The following is a 19124-nucleotide window of genomic DNA, read 5'->3' on the forward strand; positions in this document are numbered from 1 at the left end:
AACTCAGGAAATAGGAGAAAGCAGAGAAACGCAAAGGACAAAACCATCCAGAAGAACCACAGGGAAGGAAGGGCCCTTGCATAGCCACTGAATCCTTGGCCACATGGCCCTTTTGTCTATAGGACGAGAATCAATGTATGTCATCTCTGCTGGGTCATTCCATAATGTCACGGCTCGTCTGAGACTACCCAGGACTAGCTGGATCCCTAACCCTCCTTTACAGCAGATGGTGCCGCTTCCTGTCTTCGAGTCCCTTCGTCCTGTCCTCCAGTAATCCTGCTCTCAGCAGGCTTTCACCCGGAGCACCCTGCTGGCCATCACCCCACTGTTGGGACCCATCAGTGGCGCTTGTCTAAGCCGCCACTCCCACTTGCCCAGAACACCCTCCGTCTCTGCTCCCTTCTTACCTCATAGTTGCTGCTCTTGAGTCCCTGGGGACCTCTGAACACTGGAGGGCCCAGGGGGCCACGATCTCAGTTCTCCCCTCTTATCTCATGATCTCCTCCTGCCCTAGACCTTTCTGAACCACGGCACTGGCAGCACCCCCAAGTGTGCCCCCAGCCCAGATTCCGGGGGCCCTGGGTGAGCCTTAGGTATATACCTGCTGACTCAAGGGATGTCCATCTGTCCTCTCCATCTTACCATGCTGGACCACGCGTGCCTTGGCTCGGCCTCCTGCAGCCTTCCTGGTCTCGGGGACGGCAGCGCTATCCTCCCTCCAGCAGAGCCTGGGATTCCGGCTCCTTTCATTCACACTCACATCCAACCTGAAAACACACCTGTCCTCACAGCCATGCATAAACCAACACGCATGCCAGCAGCTGCGTCCCCAGGCTGGTTCAAAGCCCTTCTCTTCGAGCCTGGATTATTCCAGAAGTCCAGTTGCTCCCCCAGCTTCCAGCTCTGCCTCACTTTTCCCCAGCATAGTCACTGCACCTTTCGAAACCCGTGTCCCCTTCTGCACAAGGCTCTCTGACACTTCCTAGCCTTGGATCCTGGCATTTCGGGACCCTCTAGCTCCCCGTATGCCCCATCTCTTGGGATTTCTGCTCTCGTGTCACCCTGAGCCCCTCCATGGACTCCCACTCTTTTCCCTTCTTATTCCACTTTATCATCTGCCACACAATCTATCCCATCAGACTAGTTCGAACCTTCTAGAATGTGAGTTCCATAGAGATGGGAGTGGTCATAGCTTGGTAGCTGTAGCAAGTCTAGAAGAGTCTGGTCCTTGGAAGACACAGACAATAAACACGGTGAATGGAGGAATCAAACTACTGGGCTCGTGGTGAGGATTCAACAGGGTAACCGGCTGTCACTATGTCCATGGAAACTTCTGTAAGAGGAATTGCTGGGTCAGAGAACGTGAGCCTCTCAGAGCAGCTTGTTATCTCCTTCAGAGAAAACAAACAAACAAAACACACCTCTGACGATTTAGGACAGGAGATTCCCCTCATCAGTTAGGTCATTCAAGATCTACTGACTTGAGGGGCCCCTGGGTGGCTCAGCTGGGGGTCTGACTCTTGGTTTCAGCTTAAGTCATAATCTTGAGGTCGTGAAATCAGCTCCCCGTACCCCCCTCCCCGTGACATCTCCACGCTGGGTGTGAAGCCTGCTTGAGATTCTCTCTCTCTCCCTCTGCCCCTCCTCCTGCATGCAAAGAAATTAAAAATCATTAAAAAAAAAAAAAACCAACAACAACAACTATAGACTCAATAGCCATTAGGACACCTTGCAATTGTTTCCGTACTGACTGGATTACTTGCTAATGTACTGGGTTGAATAGAAACCCATGTTCACCTGGAACCTCAGAATGTGACCTGATTTAAAAAGGTCTTTGCAGGGGCACCTGGGTGGCTCAGTCAGTTAAGTGCTTGCCTTCAGCTGGGGTCATGAGCTCAGGGTCCTGGGATGAGGCCCCACACTGGGCTCCTTGTTCAGTGGGGAATCTGCTTTTCCCTCTGCCTCTGAGGCTCCACACTCCCCACTATATTCTGCTTTTTCTCTCACGCATTCTCTCCCTCCCTCAAAAATAAATAAATAAATATCTTAAAAAACAAATAAAAATAAGAGTCTTTGCCTGTGTAGCTGGTTAAGATGAGATCATACCGGATCAAGGGGGACCTTAAATCCATGGACTGGTGTCCTCATCCAAGAGACAGCGCACACAAGGCAGAACACAGGGTGAAGTCAGAGGCAGAGACTGGAGAGGTTCATCTACAAGCCAAGGAAAGCCAAGGACTGCCAGCTATCACCAGAAGCTAAGAGACAGGCACGGAACATTCTGATGGGCCCTGATGGACCCGCTGATGGCTTCACCTGGGTTTCAGACTGCTAGCTTCTGGAACGATGACAGAATAAATTTGTTGTGAACCACCTGTCTGTGTGATTTTCTACGGCAGCCCTGACAAACAAACTAGTCAGGAAGTTTAAGGTTTGTTTTTTGTTAACTTCTGGCCTTTTGCGAAGTATCTGGAAATCTGGGTCCATTTCTACAGAGACAGTTCTGGTTAAAAGTTTTGTCAACCTTACTTCAGGGACCCCCTTCCAAAGGCCTCCTCCTGTGACAGAATGTAGAATTTGCCTTGAATATGGCTATCCCTGGCTTCAGGTTCCCAGCAAATGTTACCCGCCAAAATGTGCTTCTCCTCCAAGGACTGTAGCTCTGACACCAGGCACTCTAACCTTCCCACTGCTCTCTGTCCTCCTGCCCACTGGCTACCCTAATCCAAGTGACTGCCACCTCCCCAAGTCCCCGGAGATCACCCTTCAACTGCTCTGGTCATTTCTTACCGGTCCTAGGCCACCCAAGACTCAGCAGCCTGAGGAACCTTTGTAAGTTACAAACCTAACTACTGTCACTCCACTGATGGAGAACTTTCTGCAGCCTCCAGGGCTCGCGAGTCAGGTTCGAGCATGTCTGTGACGCAGAGCAGATGGAGTCACACGGCAATGCAGCTCACAGCAGACCCTCCCCATTCCTTCTCCGGGGACCGAGACCCTGTCTCATCTGTCTTCCTTCTCCCTCGACACTGAGTGGACAGGAGCAAGGGAGCATTATCGCCCCTGCTCTCTGGAGGAGCAGGCCAAGTGTTCTGGAAGGTACTCAAAAGAAAAAAAAAAAAGACAAAAGTCCTCCACAATTATATCTGGGGACATGAACTGGGATGAAGAAAAGAATCAAGTCTTGACAAATCAAATCCCAATCGTGAGGCCTAGTGTGCCAGCCACAGGGTGCAGAGCTGGGGGTGTGAACACAGAACACAGCATGTAGCCACTTACTGAAAAAAAAAAGTCAACTTTAATTATAACTGACCAAACTGTCCAGGAATGTCTCCAAACTGAGCAAAAGAAACACGATAAAATTCTCTATTGAAGAAACCAAGTTTTTGCCAGCCCCGGGGCTTCGGAGGGTTGGGCCAAGAGCAGCCCACTCCTGGGGCTGGTTCTGTCCCCCACGCCCGTTTCTCACCTGAGAGGAGGGCTGGCGACAGGTGAGGGACCTGTCCCTTCCTCCTACCACACTGGGAACTCTCTTTACAAAGTCACTGGTGGGGGGTGCCTCTCCTCCCACCCCATTCCTGTCTGAAAGTAAATGGAGGCCCTCTGGGCATCGTCTCGAAAGCCAGGGAACAAGGCGAGGCACCCCAGTGCCCTCCGGGACTTTCAGCCAAAGCTTTCCTCCAGTCCGCTCAGCTGGTGTTCCCAGTGCCCAGAGGAGGGAGGAAATAAGCACTAGAGAAAACTCAAATGCCCCATCATCTCCACAATGCAAGTCACATAGCAGAAGGAAAAATAAAACTGCCCTAACAAAAAGGGCGGGCAGCCGGCCCTCAGAAGACACGTTCAAATTCCGTCTGGTTGGTGGTGGCGGGGTTGCGGCTCTGGTTGGTGGACTGCTGGGTGATCTGGCTGCCCTTCCGGCGTGGCGGTGCCAGATACTCGAACATGGACGTCAGGTGCGTGGAGAGCATGCCCTTGAGATCGGAGGGCATGGGGTCGGACCAGAAGAAGTCGTGGTTGAGGGCGTCGTCACTGTCGATGCGCTGTGCAGGGTCCAGCACCAGCAGCTTGTCGATGAGGTCCAGCGCGTAGGGGTCCCGCACGTAGGCCTTCAGCCTGTCCTTCACCTTCCGTTTCTGTCCCTTAACCAGGTCCAACTTCTCAAACAGCTCGTACTTGTCCACGTTGGGCCACACCTGCGCAGGAGGCATGGAGTGAAGGTGGTGTCAATTCAAGGGGTACATGGCTTGTCCCCTGGTTAGGCACCCGAAGGGACTAAAACTTCTCCCATCGAATGCTCCCAGACCACCCCTGGAGGGTGAACTTGACCTCTCCAAGGCAGCAGTGACCGTGTAGCTGGCACACACCAAGCGCCACGCCTTTTATACAAGCACCTGGCATACGCCCACCAAGCCTGACGCAGGCGTAGCTGTCTCCCAGAAGAGAAACTGCGCTCCGAGGTGAGGGATTCAAATGCCCTCCCCAAGGCCACGATCTGTGATGGGGCCGAGACTCAAGCACAGCCCGTGTGGCTCTAAAGAGCAGGCCCTGTCCCACCACCAGCCACCTCTCCAGAGCTGTCCTTCTATTCCACTCCCCACTCCTCCCTTGCCAGGAGGACTTCCGGATCTCTGCAGCCTGCGGGGCCCAGGGGCCCAGGCAGCCTGGCCACGCACCTCAGGGGTGATGGAGCCACAGAGCTGGCTGATGAGGGCAAGCTGGTGCTGCTCGGTGTTGCCCTGCATGATAGGGCTGCGGGTCCACATCTCCGCCATGATGCACCCAGCACCCCACAGGTCAATGGGGGGGCCGTAGTCCCGCTCCCCTGGGAAGAAGAGCGCACCAGGAGGGCCCCTTGAGCCCGAGGGCCTCCTGAGACGCAATGCCCCGGGGCCGGCGGCTCAAGAAGCCCTGGCAGTGGGGGACTGAGGCCGGGTAAGTGCCCAGCCCCGGCCCCCCTCCGCCCGCTCGGGAGTCCTCACCGAGCAACAGCTCCGGGGGCCGGTACCAGAGTGTCACCACACGGTTGGTATAGCGGTTGGGCTGGCTGTTCTTGGCCAGGCTGAAGGCCCGGGCCAGCCCAAAGTCTGCCAGCTTCAGAACCCCATCGCGAGTGATGAGCACATTAGCTGCCTTCATGTCCCTGTGCAGGATCTGCAGGAAGTGTGAGAGGGCTCAATCAGGTCTCCAGGGGCCCTCAGTCACATCCACCCAGCAGTGGGAGCCTAGGCCAACCCAAGCCTCAGTCCCTCTTTCCCCACTCTGACCCCCACCTTGTTTCTGTGGATGTAGTAGAGGCCGTTGAGCAACATCTGCATGACCTTCTTGATCTCGGACAGTGTGAACTTGACTAAGACATTGCTCAGCAGCCCAGCAAGGTCATGCTCGCAGAAGTCAAACACTAGGTATATACTGCCTTTGCAGCGGTTATAGGGGGAAGCTGAGATGGGAAGAATGGGGGGGGTGAGAAAAATAAAGTAAAAAATCCCACGTGCAACTCATTTTCCCACCACCAGCTTCTACCCCTCCAACCCGTGGACACTTGGGATATCCGGCTGCGCATTCCTTCACTGGAAAACTATTTCCTGAGCGCCTCCTCTGGGCCGGGTGCCGAGGCAGGCCCTGGGGCAGAACAGCTACGATGAAGGGACCCAAGAGAGCGGTCACAGTTGGTGTGTCTGGGTTAAGAAGAGGCAATTTAGGTGTGTCCACTTCCCAACTTTGCAAACAAAGCCGTTAGGCTGTAAGTCTCATTTTCACCATCTGGAAATGGGGGCAAGATCCACACCACTTACCTTTGGTTCGACAGATCTCAATCAAGTTGACCACATTCTCGTGTTTTAGAAGTTGGAGGATCTTGATTTCCCGCAAGGCTGTAATGGGGAACTGGGTGGGAGAAAGAGAGAGGGGGTCAAAGGTGAGTGAGTGAACTACGAACCAATGAACAAGCCATGGGGTCCATATTAAGAGACAAAGGTGGGGAAAAAAAGAGTAAAGTCATGGGCTCTGAAATCAACCACCTCAGACATTTTATCTGTAAAACGGGTGTAATAGTATGTGCCCCTCAAGGAGTTGGTTTGAGACAATAAAACGTAACAGTAGGACTTGACACACAAGATTCACTACCAGTCACTAAACGTTCCACAGTTTCTTCAACCTTTAAATTTTAGCTGTATGCCTGTATTTTACGAGGTGGTTAACAAAAATAGCTATTTAAAGTAACGTCCTTGCTAAGAAGCAGGTCTCTGGGAAGCTGGACTAGGGCTAAGGCGGAGCAGCTCCTTTTCAACTGAGTACCAGTCACCCTCTTAAAGTCGTCGCGTGCAATTTCTTTTTACCTTACACAAAACAAATGCTAAGGACACAGCGTTAAGCACTGTTTAAAGGCGTTCTAACTTCAGAAACCAAGGCGGACTCTGCAAGCATGAGCTCCCCCTCCTGGCCCCAACCATATTTACCTAAGAATGAAACATCAAATGCTCTAAAACATTTGTATAAAAAAAAAATTCAATTTAGAACTCAAATTCTCTGGAACACAGAAATTTCCAAACTACCCCCCCCCAACACACACTGATTCTCCAGGCGAGAGCCCTAGCAGGAGCAGGGTGGAAACCCAACCCGTGCCCAGGGGAGCTGACAGGCCCGCCCACCCGGCCCATACTCACCCCCTCCTTCTCATTCTCCATCAGCACTTTCTTCAGAGCCACCTTTTTGCCGGTCTTACGGTGCTTTGCCTTAAATACCTCCCTGCAGGCCGAGAGGGGGACCCAAGAGGATTCATCAAGTCGTTTCTGCAGGGCCCGCCCCTCCCCCACCAGAGGAGGAGGGCAGCAAAAAAGGATTCCCCGGGCGGGGCTGGGCCGGGTACCCAGGGCACTCCTCTACCCTGCCACCCGCTATCTGCGGTCCTTCTCCGAGCCTCTACTTCCTTCCCTCGGTCTCCTCACCCAGGCCTCTCTCGGAGAGCCCGCTCCCCTCACAGGTTCCTCTCTGCAACCCCTCCCCGCCCCCCATCACGGGCCTCAGGCTCCTCCCAGCCAGCCGGCTCCGTCAGGCCCTGGCGGGCTGCGGCGCGGCCTAGTGAGACCAAGGGACACGTTTGGTGCTCCGGGGCTTCCCGACCAGTTTGGGCCCGGCCCTGGGAATCCCGACGATGGCCCTGAGGAGTGCAGGCTCAGGGTTACCAATCCCCCCCCCCCGGGGGCGCAGCCTTACCCGAAGGTGCCTTGGCCGATCTTAGCGAGCTTCTCGTATTTGGTCACCTCATCACAAAAGGGGCACTCCACCGAGTCGTACTGCTTTGCCATGGCTGCCTCCAGCGCGCCGCCTCCGCCACCGCCACCACCGCCGCCGCCGCCTCCGCCCCCAGCCGCCGCCGCCGCCGCTGCTCCCGCTCCGGGCCCCGCCACCGTGCTCCAGGCCCCTCCGCGGCCGCGCCACTTCCGCCTCCACAGCCACTTCCGGCCTCGCGGCGCCGACCCCGCCTCTTCCGCCCGCCGCCCGCCGCCAGGCCCCCTGGGACTTGTAGTTCCCGGGAGGCCAGGAGGAGCCGGAGCTGCAGAGGAGCCTCCGCCGCCGCCGCTGCCCCCGCCTCCGCCGCCGCCACTGTTGGTGGCGGCCCCGATCGGGGGCGCGGGGAGCCGGGGCGCCGGGGCTGGGGCTCGGGGCGGTGCGTCCCGCTGCATCGGCCCGGGCCGCCGCTGCTGCCGAAGCCGCTGCCGCTCTGGCGCCCGATCCGGGGCCAGCCGCAGTGCCCTGCTCCTCCTCCTCCGACGGCGCCGCCTCCGCCTGGCTGCGCGGGGCGGCGGGCGGAGGGGCGGCCCCCGAGCCGCGGCCTGGGGGCTCCCTGGCCGGGCCCCGGCCCGGGGCGGCCAGGCGAGGGGGCGAGACGGGAAGAGCCGACGAGGAGGCGGCCCAAGAGCCCGGGAGGGGGCGCGTTATAAAGGGGGAGGTGCCCCGGCCTCGCCCTCCCCTCCCCCTCCGCCCGCCCCCTCCCTCCTCCCTCCCACCCTCCGCGGCCGCACCTGCCGCCGCAGCCGCCGTCGCCGCCCGCCCGCTGTCCGCCGGCCGCCCTCGGCGCGTCACCGCCCGCGGCCCCTCCTCCGCCTTCGGAGGTGGGGCCCCGCGCTCGACACCTGGCTGCGGGGCGCTTTGCCGCGTGCCTCAGTTTACCCCCACATGTCAGCTACCGCGGAGAGCCCTCTCCTCCCCGGCTCGGAGTGGCCCTCCACAGGCGAAGGCGGGAGGCGCCGAGGGAGCGGCCTCGGGTCCTGGGAGGAGAGAACGGCCCCCGCCGCTGCCTCCCCGGGCCCCAGCCACCCGCCGTTGACATGGCAACCGGCGGCCGCTAGGGGGCGCGGCGACACCGGAGGCGGCGAGAGAGCAACGCCCGGGCCTTCCAGCCCTAGACCCCCTGTTTTGTGGGAAGCAGGGATGAAACCCACAAGGAGTTCCATCCCCGCTGAGCTGCGCCGAGCTGGTCAGTCCGGGGTCAGTAATCACAAAAATGGCTAGCATTTACCCAGAACCCCTGAGCACACAGGGGTTCTGGGTAGATGCTAGCTGAATCCTGCTGAATCAACTGCCCCATCAATAGATTAACCAGCCCATTTTACAGAAGAGGGCATTGAGGTTCAGGGAGGTGAGGTCATTTGACCAAGGTCAGAGTGACAGCGCTGGGACTGGAACCTAGTCTCTCTGATTCTGAGGAGGAGTCTCCTGAGTCAGGCTATTTACAGTCTGGCCAGGGGTATAGCCATGGTGCTGTTTGAGACCTGCCATCCCTATGCCAGGCACCAAGTCCCCCACCCATCTCCTTCCCTGACCCCATGCCCCCTTCCCCTACTCCAGCCCTTCCCCAGCATTTTCCTGATATCTTCCGGGTTCTAGGAGCTTCTAGATTCTTCCTCCAGCTCTACTCAACAATCAAAGCTGTCCTTTCTACCACCTCTGCACCCCTTCAGTTTGCCCCTCCTCTCCAGTCCTCTGCTGATACGTCCTGAGTCCTGGTCTTCCCAGTCTGGCCTCTCCGTCTGTTCTCTTCAAAGCACCTACCAGGTCCTTCTAAAATGGGATCTGCCCATATTTCCCTCCCCCACTGTCTTTCAGGAAAACACAAACTGTGACATTTGGGCTCTTTCCAGCTCTCTCCCAGGAATTCTTCTCCTGCACTTTGCTAACTCCTTGGACTCTCCCACCTTTGGGGCTGAGCTCCTCAGTGCACCCTGTTACCTGTCTCCCTGCAGGAAGCCCTCAGGGTGGCTCAGCAGCCCTTACCCCTCATGGCTTGGCCTGGCAGCCTCCTTGTAGGAGGAAGCAGTTCTGATGGTGTCCCCTGGAATCCCAAGGGACTCTGTTCTGGGAGAGGGCTCCGCCATAGAAGGCCTCGAGGGTCAGGCAAACAGCAGGGAGCCCCCTCCTGAGGTCAGTGTGACCTCAAGGGTTTTAAGCATCAAGGGTTTTAGGCAGTCATGAGACATGTCAGGGAGTGATCTGGGGTCAGCTTCCCGGGTACACTGTAGAAGCTGGGAGGCCATTGGCTAAATTGGGGGTGGGAAGGGCAAGGAGGGAAAGAACAATAATAATTCTAGTAATTACAATTTGTTAAGGGAAAATAAACGGTCCAAGCCATACATTCAGCACTTTCTGGGAATTATCTCAATTCTCACTGAGATATATGAGGTAGGAACTATTATCACCTCTGTTTTACACCTAAAGACACTGGCACGCAGAGGTAACATCACCGGCCAGGGTCCATCAGCTGGCCAGCAGCCACACTGGTATTTGAACCAAGTTAATCTGGCACAAACCCCGAGCACTTAGCCATGTCAGGACTCCACCTATCTGGGCTGTGGGCAGAGCTAGGGCATGGGAGGGCACAGCACCATGGGCCTAGGTGTCCCGGATGCCCATGGGATGCATGGGAGGGGACAGTAGTATGAGGGTGTATCATGGTTTTGGGTGGCCTCCGCCATCGGATTCTTAGGCCGTGGCCCCTGCCTGTTTCCCACGAGCTCTCCCTAAGTCACATCCTGTGGGCAGAGGCCTCAGCAGATGTTCCGGTGATGTTGTCACCTCTAGCCCCTGGCCTGAACCCCGACATCCGCCAGCCACTTCCCCTCCGAGTTTTGGGCCCTCAGTCCTCCCTGGCAGAAGCACTCGGGAGCTCTTGAGTAGGCTGCCCACGCAGCCCCAGCATGGGGCCCCTGATCATCCAGGTGGAAGTGTGAAGAAATTAGGTCCTGGCTGGAAATGATTTCTCACTGCCTCTGACTTCTGATTTGCTGGTTTGAGGAAAATGTTTCCTGCTTCCCTGAATCAGCGAAGCCAGCCAAGCCAGGCATGTGGCCAGGACTCAGTAAATGTTTGCTGACTGACCGACCAGACTGTGAGAGCCTCTGGTCCTGCTGCCAATTAACAGTTAGGGAAACTGAGGCATGGACTAGAAGAGGGAGCTACAGGCCAGCTGTTTGACTCTGCCCCAGATCTTCTGTCTTCCTCTCCTGAGCAGGGATGGGGTGAGGGGCATATGGAGGGAAGCAGAAGACAGGCTCATGGCTGGGCTGCTCCTAGCAGCCCAGGAGTATGTCCCAGGAGACAAAGGAGCACCGGACACAGGGAGATCAGATGGAGGATGGCGGCGTGATGCTTGCGGCCCTGCATGCCCTGGACATTCAGCTGGGTGCTGACCCTGTGCTCAGCCCTGTGTTGATATGTGTCATTTCCCCAGAAGTTTCCAGGGCCCCTCTTAAGAGGTTGCTCTATGGGGCCCAAATTACAGAAGAGGAAACTGAGGCTCAGAGTAGTGATGTGGCCTGCCCGAGGCCTGCCCACAGCCAGGAAGCTATGGAGCTGGGATTCAAGGCCAGGTCTCTGCTTTCAAAGCCCAGGGTCAGGGTACCTGACTGGCTCAGTCTGTAGAGCGTGCCGCTCTTGATCTCAGGGTTGTGAGTTAAAGCCCCACGTTGGGCATGGAGTCTACTTAGAATGAAAAAAACAACAACAACAAAAAACAAAGCCTAGGGTCATCTACCATCAACCTACACAACACACACTACCAGACCACTGGGTCAAGCTCGGAAAGACCGAGACCTACAGGATAGCAGGCATGGGGCCAGTACGGCTACGGGGGGCCAATTCCTCCTTCAGGGAATGGGAGGTCTGTCTGGAACATGCAAATAAAGATTCAAGTGAATGTAATATGGATAAAACTCACTATAAGTATTTTATTTCACTGCCACGGGATCATGGGAGGGATGTTGTGTTTGTACCATTTTGCAGATGAGTAAAGGCTCAGCAAGGGGACGTGGCTTCCCTGGGGTCCTACAAATGGGATCTGAACTTGGGTTCCACTGGGTCCAGTGCCTTTGACCATGAAGTTGAAGGAGTCCTTTTTTTTTTTTTTTAAGATTTTATTTATTTATTTGACACAGAGAGAGATCACAAGCAGGCAGAATGGCAGGCAGAGAGAGATGGGAAAGAAGGCTCCTTGCCAAGCAGAGAGCCCTATGCGGGGCTCGATCCCAGGATCCCGAGATCAAGACCTGAGCTGAAGACAGAGGCTTAACCCACTGAGCCACTGAAGTTGAAAGACTCCAACCCCTAATAGTACCTGGCCAAATGGCAGGTGGCTGAGTTGCAGACTGGGGGAAAGGGGTAAGGAGGGAGGGGACAGAAACCAGAGCAGGGTTCCCTGAGGTACTCTGGCTCAGTCTAGAGCTGGGGCCACTTAGTGGAGGCAAAGCTTGCAGCCAGTTGTGCAGCCCTGGGGGTGGGGTGGGGTCGGGAAAAGCTGCTATTGCGGGTGTGGGTCCTGCCGTAGCGGAGGCCTGAAGGCAGGAAGACCCTTGAATGTGCAGGGCTGGGAGCCTGCGAGCTGCTCTGGGCGAGCCTCCAACGCAGACTGAGGAGGGCCTGCCGGACAGCCACCCGCCAGCAGGTCCCCAGCCGCACTCCCAACGGCCACTCAAGGCAGCACAAAGGGGGCTCTGAGCTCAGTGGAGCCGCCACACTGAGCCCCATTCATTCTCCCAGGGATGCGGCCACGGCTCTGGCACCCAGGCCAAGGCAGGACTGGCCCAGCACTCACAAGCCTCAGCGACACAGCCTCAGCATGGCCCGGGGTTCCCCGCTTTCTCGTGGGATCTCCCCTGGGGACTTCTGGGTCTGTGCCAATCTGCCCCCCAGCCTGAACCACCCCCATCCCTCAGCAACAACCCCCAGGGGCTGCCGAGGCCACGGAGGACTAACCTGGGCCAACATTTGCTCCTTTCATCCTCCCAAAAACCCCTGGAAATGAGAGTGCCTGTGACCCCATTTCATGGATAGAAACTGAGTCCCCAAGAGGTAAAGCATCTAGCAAAGGGTCACACAGTAATTCGGGAGTGCCAGAAACCCTGCACGTAGCCCAAGTCACTGGGAGCAGTCCCAGGAGAGATGCCAGGGGACCTACCTTCTGCTTCTGTGAGGAAGACCCTTAGCTACCACCAAGCCACAGGCCCTCCTCTCTCTTCTGACAACTGGAGGTTGGAGGGAGCACAGGCCTGGAGGCTAGGACACCTGGGTGTCTGTTTGTCCAGTCTCTGCTCCTCTTTAGCCTCAGTTTGCTCATCTGCAAAATGGGACAGTACCAACACTCGCCTCACAGGTCTGTTGTAAGGACTCAGTGGACGATTTGTGGAGGCTTTCAGCTCCATGCCTGGCTCATGGTCAGGACTCAGTGGAAGGATCTTTTCTTACCAAGTCCATGACCCAGAAATCCCATCCTTTCATTTGAACTTTGCACATTGTCCCCCTCCAGGTCTGTCTGGGAGCAAGACACTGCTGTCTTGGTCTCATAGGCTGTGTCCCTTTTCCCTTCAGGGCCTCAGTTTTCCCCTCATCCCATTAAGAAGGTTCAGTCAGATGCTTCCCCTACCAGGGCCCAGCATCCAGTTGCCGGGGGGAGGGGGTGGTGGGGAGCTCGGGAGCTATAGGAGTGGAAGTCAGGACCTCAGGCTCCATAGCTGGACAAGCAGGGCCTAATTCCAGATAAGCTGAATTTGGCGGTGGGTTAGGGGCAGGGGGGTTGCAGCAGCTCAGTTTCCCCATCTGTAAAATGGGAACAAGAGAAACAACATTTACCTCCTAGGACAAGAGGACCGAGCTCTCTGGCTGGAATGTACTAAGTGATGAGAACACACTAGAAGGCCCCACCTGACCCTGGACTTCCTCTCCCCTCTCTCGAAGACTTGGTTGCCAGCCTGGGGGCCAGGATAACCACGTCCAATCATGCTGTTAACTGTGTTCCTTGCATTTGTGCCCATTCTAGAGAACAGGTAACTGGGGATTCAAGACAGCAGTAACTTGTTGCAGTACACAGAGCTGGGATTTGAAACTCCTGGTCTTGTGGTCCCCTTAAGCCCAGCAGCTGCAGACAGCCTCCGCAGGTGTCTGGAACAACCTGTGTAGGGGAGTTTCACTTCCTCTTCTCTGTCCTGCCCACATGAGCAAGACCCACACGTATACACACACACGTACGGTGGAAAAGCACCAGGCTGTGGGCTAAGGGACCTAAAGGGGGGAGATATAACCCAGTCTGTGCCATCAACCTGCCATATGACCTGGGACAACCTCTCTTCCTGTCTGTGCTTTGGTCTCCCCAGTCTGTACAATGGGTATGCTAGACCAAACTATCACTGAGTCCCCGCCGGCTCAAGAAGCAGTGACTGTGTCCCGGTGAGCACCCATGCTGTACCAGGCTCTGCGCCAAGCACTAGATCCTGTGAGGAAGGCGTGGCTCACCGTGAGGACCCAGAGGCTCAGGGAGTTGGGTGGCTTAGCCAGGATCACACGGTGACAAAGAAGCCAGCCAAGGCTAGAATTGGGTCTGGGTGGTCCCAGGGCCCCAGGCCTGACCACAGCACTCTTCGCTGCTGCCAGTCCTTCCCCAAGACACTGAGGCTAGGGACAAACAGCCCTGTGGGGAGGCCTGACTCCCGGCACCCTTCCAGCCGCTGGCCAGACCCCCTGATAGCCCCCCGCCCAGTGGGCTCCACTCCCGGGGTCTGTGGTTTGTCTCCTGGGCCCTCCGGTTCCCATGGGCTTGCGGTCTGCCCCTGCCCCACACCCCATCAGCCAAGGCCAAGGAGGCAGCCCACAGGGGCCCAGAATGGGGGAGGCCCTGGCCCCCGCCCCCTGTGGAAAGGATGGGGAGGGTGGAGCTGTGGGAGTTTCACTGGTTTAAAAATACACAGAGGAAGCGAGTGAGAGGGTGAGAGAAAGGGGAAGGGGAGGTGAGGGAGGAGCGTCGACATCGATGTCCCAAGCCGTGAGCGGCCACTTGCCCACCAGCCAGGGGATTTGCACGACTTGCCAAGATGACGGAGGGGCCCAAGAAAGCCAGCAGAAAGTTCAGTGAGTGTGGGGGCCCTTTGCACTGCCCTTCATCCCTCTGTCTGTCCGTCCAGCTCGGCCTCTCTCTGCTTCTTTATCACGGTCACATTTCTGCTTCTCTCTCTGTCCATCTCTGCCTCTCTCTGGAGCTCCCTGCTCTGGGTTCCTTGTTGCCATCCCTCCGTCACTCTGGCCCAGTAGCTCTCTCTGTCTCCACCTGGTTCGGCTCTCCATCTCTGCTTCTTGTCTCTGACTCTACCCATCTCTGTTTTCTCTGTCCCTGTCTGTGTGTCCATTTCCGGTCTATCTTGGACCCCATGGCTGGGCAAGGGGAGACCTCCACACGCCCCATGCCGTGCCTCTGGGGGCAGTGGGGGGGTGGTGCTGCTGGGTTGAAAGTTCCTGGGGCTGGAGTGTGTGTAGGTGTGCCATGGGGTGCTGTCCCGTGTCTCCAGCAACAGGGCTGCTGGGACCCAGTGCAACTCAATGAGGGACCATACTCGCCAAGGCTCTATTTCCCCAGGTCGGTCCCCTCCTGGTCTCAGCAAACTTCTGCTTCCCCTGAGTGCTTCCGTCTGCCGGCATGAGGGTGGGAGGGGGCCAGTGTACAGGGCCAGGATTATGACTGCATTCCACGGATGAAAATACTAGGGCCCAGAGACTTGTCTGAGGTCATATAGAGCTTCAGAGCAGGGCTCAATGCCATGTTCCTGAATTTAGGTCTCAGTTTCCCTCCCTGTCCCACTACTGTTTCCTCCACACCTCCTTGGTGCCCAGGAGACCACAGTTTTAGTCCCCCTCCTGACTACTGGCACATTTCTGGCCCATGGCATAGCTTTCCAAGAGCAAGGCTTCAGAATTTTCAGACAGTGTTTGTCAGAAGGCAGAGGCTAAGACCAAGGAGGGAGTGGGCTTGGCTAGGAGGAAAGCCCCAGAACACTGACCCCAGCCACCCAGAGCCCTGAACTGTCATCCAGGCTCAGCCCTGCTGTGTGACCCTGGGTAAGCCCCTCCTGTCTCTGGGCCTCAGTTTCCTCTCTCATCAATGAGGACATCTTACCTATATATTCCAGCATGGTGGTGAGGACCTGAGGAGGCAGAGGGTGCCCAGGAAGTGAGAATGCCAAGGTTTTCCCTTTTCGCTCATCACGGAGGCCATAGGGTTGTCAGATGGTGGTAGTTTTGAGGAGGGGGCAGTCCCACAGTGGGGGTGGGGGGTGGGGGATGGAGGGAACTCACACATGCTCCTGCGGAAATGAGAAGATAGTATTACCCAAGCCCGGCAGCTTGAGTCAGGACGGAACATTCAGCTGACAGGAAGGACAGAACCTCAGAGAGTGAGCCCCCCAGACTCCCAACAACCCCCTCCACCCCAGGTGCTCAAACACGCCTCACACACACACACACACACACACACACACACACAGAGACCTGCCCCTCCTCTCCCCAAGCACACAAATACGCTTCGCTTCACTCCCCGGCTATGCCACCTGGGGCGGTTCCCTCCACGGCTCTAACCCACACTTCATCATCTGCAAAAAGGGAAATTTAACTTGTGCCATTGAACTGTGCTGGGAATTGATGCCTGCAGCATATCTGACCAACCAGAGGCATTTGCTGTGATCACCATCATTGTCTCCATGACTATTATGTTACTTACAAGCTTTCCTTCAGACCTCCTGCTACCCACAGGAAGCGGGTACTACAGTCTCTATTTTGCCAATGTGGAGAATGGGGCTCAGAAAGGTCAAGCAACTTGCCTAAGGTCACACAGCTAGGATGTGCAAGAGAAGGGATTGAAAACCAGGGCTCCGTGACTCTAGAGCTGCCAGGTTATACCATAACAGAGGGGAAGTCTGTGAAGCCCTGACTCTCCCTGAACCCTCTATAAGAGGAACAACATGTGTTTTTTATTGTTATTATTAATGCTGTAGACATTAACCCTTTCCCTCCTTTTCCTCCCCTACCAGAGTTCTTCAAGTTCAAGGGGCTCGGGAGTCTCTCCAACCTCCCTCGGTCCTTCACTCTGAAACGGTCCTCAACCACCCTCAGTCTCGGGTCCCATCTGGAGCCTGACCCCTTTGAGGCTACACAGGATGACATGGTCACTGTCCCCAAAAGCCCCCCAGCCTATGCCCGCTCCAGTGACATGTACAGCCACATGGGCACCATGCCTCGTCTCAGCACCAGGAAGGCTCGGGACCAACAGTCTACCCAGGAGACCAAGGAAGTGGACCAACCCCACTTGGCGCCCCAAGGTCTGCCCAACCCTCCAGGCTTAGAGGCAACCAAGGAGATGGTGGTTGGGACCAGTGTACCCCTGGAGGATACCCTAGCAGTGGGACCCAATCCTTCGGTGATGGGCCCCACAGAAAAGCCTGAGGATCTCAGGGCAGATGGAAAAGAAGAAAGAGGCCCCAGGAATGTGCCTCCAGAAAGGTTGGTGCCCACCGGGGTAAGGGGAGGGTGGGAGCTGCAGGGATGTTGTCTCTAAGCCTCCTGCCAATAGAGCCTGGAGAAGACCCCCCCACACTGGGTGGGGGATAAAAGCCCTACACATTAACTTACTACAGAGCAGGCACTGTGCTTCATCCTTCACTTGCAATTAATTCTCAAAAAACAAAACAAAACAAAAACACCTGGCGGGGGGGGGAGATTCTGTTGTTTCCATATGACGGACAAGGAAGTTGAGATTCAGAGAGGGAAGTTGTCTGCCCCAGTCAGGTTGCACATCTGACAAATGACAAAGTGGTATTTGAACTAAGACCCACCTACTTGCCCTAGATAGCCTCTAGCAGGGGCCCTCAGCGGCTAGCTGGGTGCCAGACCCAGTCACTGGATCCCCGCCCAGAGCCCCCACACCCAAATCACCTCTGGTGGACAACACTGCACCCCTTGGTTCTGCTGGACAACACTGCACCCCTTGGTTGCCACTTAACTTGTTTATTGGGTGAGTCGAATTCATGCAAAAATATAGATTGTGATGGTATGACCCTAGCTCCCATTTAAGACGCACCCGTTCTACTGGGTGTCAAAACCAATGTTACTCACGGACGATTCTGCAAAAGCATCTGTCATTAGCCCCATCTTACAGATGGGGAAACTGAGACTCACCCAATGTGGTAGAGCTGGATTTGAGCAGAAAACTGCTTGTCTCCTGTGGCCAACACTCATGTCTCACATTGTACCCACCACCTTTGAAGACCTACAGCTCTGTGCTTGTGCCCTTGGGGAAGCCGTTCAATCCCAACCATAGCAGTCTCCAGCTTTTCAACCCTCACAGCCTGTGTCTAAACCACACCCATCAGATGTGCTTCTTGAAATAAAGAGGAAAAAAAAAACCCCAGGTGAGCAAAAATAATTCTAGGGCTGGTTCTGGGACCTCCCTTCAGTGGATTTTCTCCAAGACACCAAGCACATCTTCTGTGTGCTGGGGTAATTGTGTCTAGACTGCTGTTCAATGGGGAGAAAGATTTTGTAAAGCTGCAGAATGAATCCAGCCCAGACTCTGCCTCTTACTGACTGCATGACCTTGGATAAGTCTGTTCCCTTCTCTGAGCCTCAGTTTCTCGTTTGTTGGAAGGGCATAATGAGAGCACCTACCTTGTAGGGGCGTGAGGGGAATTCAAGAATAACATACAGGACTTGTAAAATCTTAGCACAGGGCTTGGCACGCCACAAAGTGTAAGTGCTTTTCCTTCGCCTCTAATTGCTCCAGGCTGCGGTCCTCTGCCATCCCCCTACTTAGTCCAGCCCTACTTGGGCGTGGAGGAGTAAGGATTGTATGTAAGGGAGAGGGTCTGATAGGTTCCGGGCGTTTCTGAGGCATCCTAAGGTCTGAGATGTGCATTGGGAGTTTGCAGGAGCCGGGCTCGTGGAGGGGCGTGTCTAGGGGGCGGTGTCCTTTTCAGGCTGCGCGGCGAGCGGTCGGGGGAGGCGAGCGTTGGAACTGGGCGGGCCGAGGAGGAAGGGTGTGCTCGGGGGGCGTGGCCTTCCGGCCCCCGACGCTGACAAATGGAGGGAGAGGGCGGAGCGAGACAGGAGGCGGAGGGGCGCGCTCGCAGCGGGGCGTGTCCTTCCCGGCTGGTGAAGTAGGCTGTAGAGCGCCCCGCCCGACGAGGGGCGTGCCCGGGGCGTGGTCTACAGGTCAGGCTCCGCCCCCGGAGTCGGGCACTGAGCTCCACAGCTTCGTGGCCTGAGAAAGGCGGGAGCCGTCGGGCTGAGGAGGTGTCCAGGCTGCAGGCAGTGACCGCGGGGAACCATGACTGCAGTGGGACGAAGATGCCCCGCACTGGGACCTAGAGGGTGAGTGACCGAGCTGGCCCGGAGGAGGGCCTGCCGGGCTGGGAATGGTTTGAGGGGAAATCAGTGCCCTTGGGGCAACCAACAAAGCAGGATGCCCAGTTAGCATCAGGGACTTTTAAGCTTCCTTCTGGTATAATTCTGTGCCTGTCTTGTCCTCGCACAGGCTGCGCATTTACTCCTCACAACAGCCCCAGAAGAGGGACACGATTATCGTCCCCATTTTACAGATGAGGAAAGGGAGATTTACTTGCCTGGTTTGCGACAGTATAGGTTAGAACTCCGCCTTCCTGGCTCATGCCTTTAAGAATGGGCAGCCCCTTACCCTCCAATAGAGCCCTCTGGGAGGGATGGTCCTGAGAAACTTTGAGGATATCAAGTCTAGCACTGAGGCTTCCTCCCTATGGGCAGGGGCCTCGGTTTTCCTGGCAGCCACATCAGGCCTGGCC

The 19124-nt window shown here is 56.3% G+C and overlaps 2 protein-coding genes across 3 annotated transcripts in view; one reads left to right on the top strand and one right to left on the bottom strand.

Moving 5' to 3' along the window:
• Positions 1-3275: 3275 nt before the first annotated feature.
• On the bottom strand, positions 3276-7348 carry CDK9 (cyclin dependent kinase 9). The gene is made up of 7 exons (XM_044264840.1): positions 7216-7348; positions 6666-6747; positions 5796-5886; positions 5274-5440; positions 4983-5154; positions 4677-4825; positions 3276-4196 (listed from the first exon to the last, which is right to left on the bottom strand). The coding sequence occupies exons 1-7, from the start codon at positions 7305-7307 to the stop codon at positions 3831-3833; spliced, it is 1119 nt and encodes a 372-aa protein (XP_044120775.1). The 5' UTR covers positions 7308-7348; the 3' UTR covers positions 3276-3830.
• Positions 7349-14250: 6902 nt separating this feature from the next.
• Positions 14251-19124, top strand: part of SH2D3C (SH2 domain containing 3C) — a 29108-nt gene continuing 24234 nt past the window's right edge. Inside the window, exons 1-2 of one of the 2 annotated variants that reach the window (XM_044264842.1) lie at positions 14251-14394; positions 16344-16812. In XM_044264842.1, the coding sequence (XP_044120777.1) occupies positions 14358-14394; positions 16344-16812 (506 nt within the window). In that variant the 5' untranslated portion in view covers positions 14251-14357. Of the gene's footprint in view, positions 14395-16343; positions 16813-18578; positions 18679-19124 lie in introns of those variants that run through there. The other variant, XM_044264843.1, reaches the window with a different exon arrangement.

Source organism: Neovison vison, chromosome 9, assembly GCF_020171115.1.
Source record: "Neovison vison isolate M4711 chromosome 9, ASM_NN_V1, whole genome shotgun sequence".
NCBI lineage: Eukaryota > Metazoa > Chordata > Mammalia > Carnivora > Mustelidae > Neogale > Neogale vison.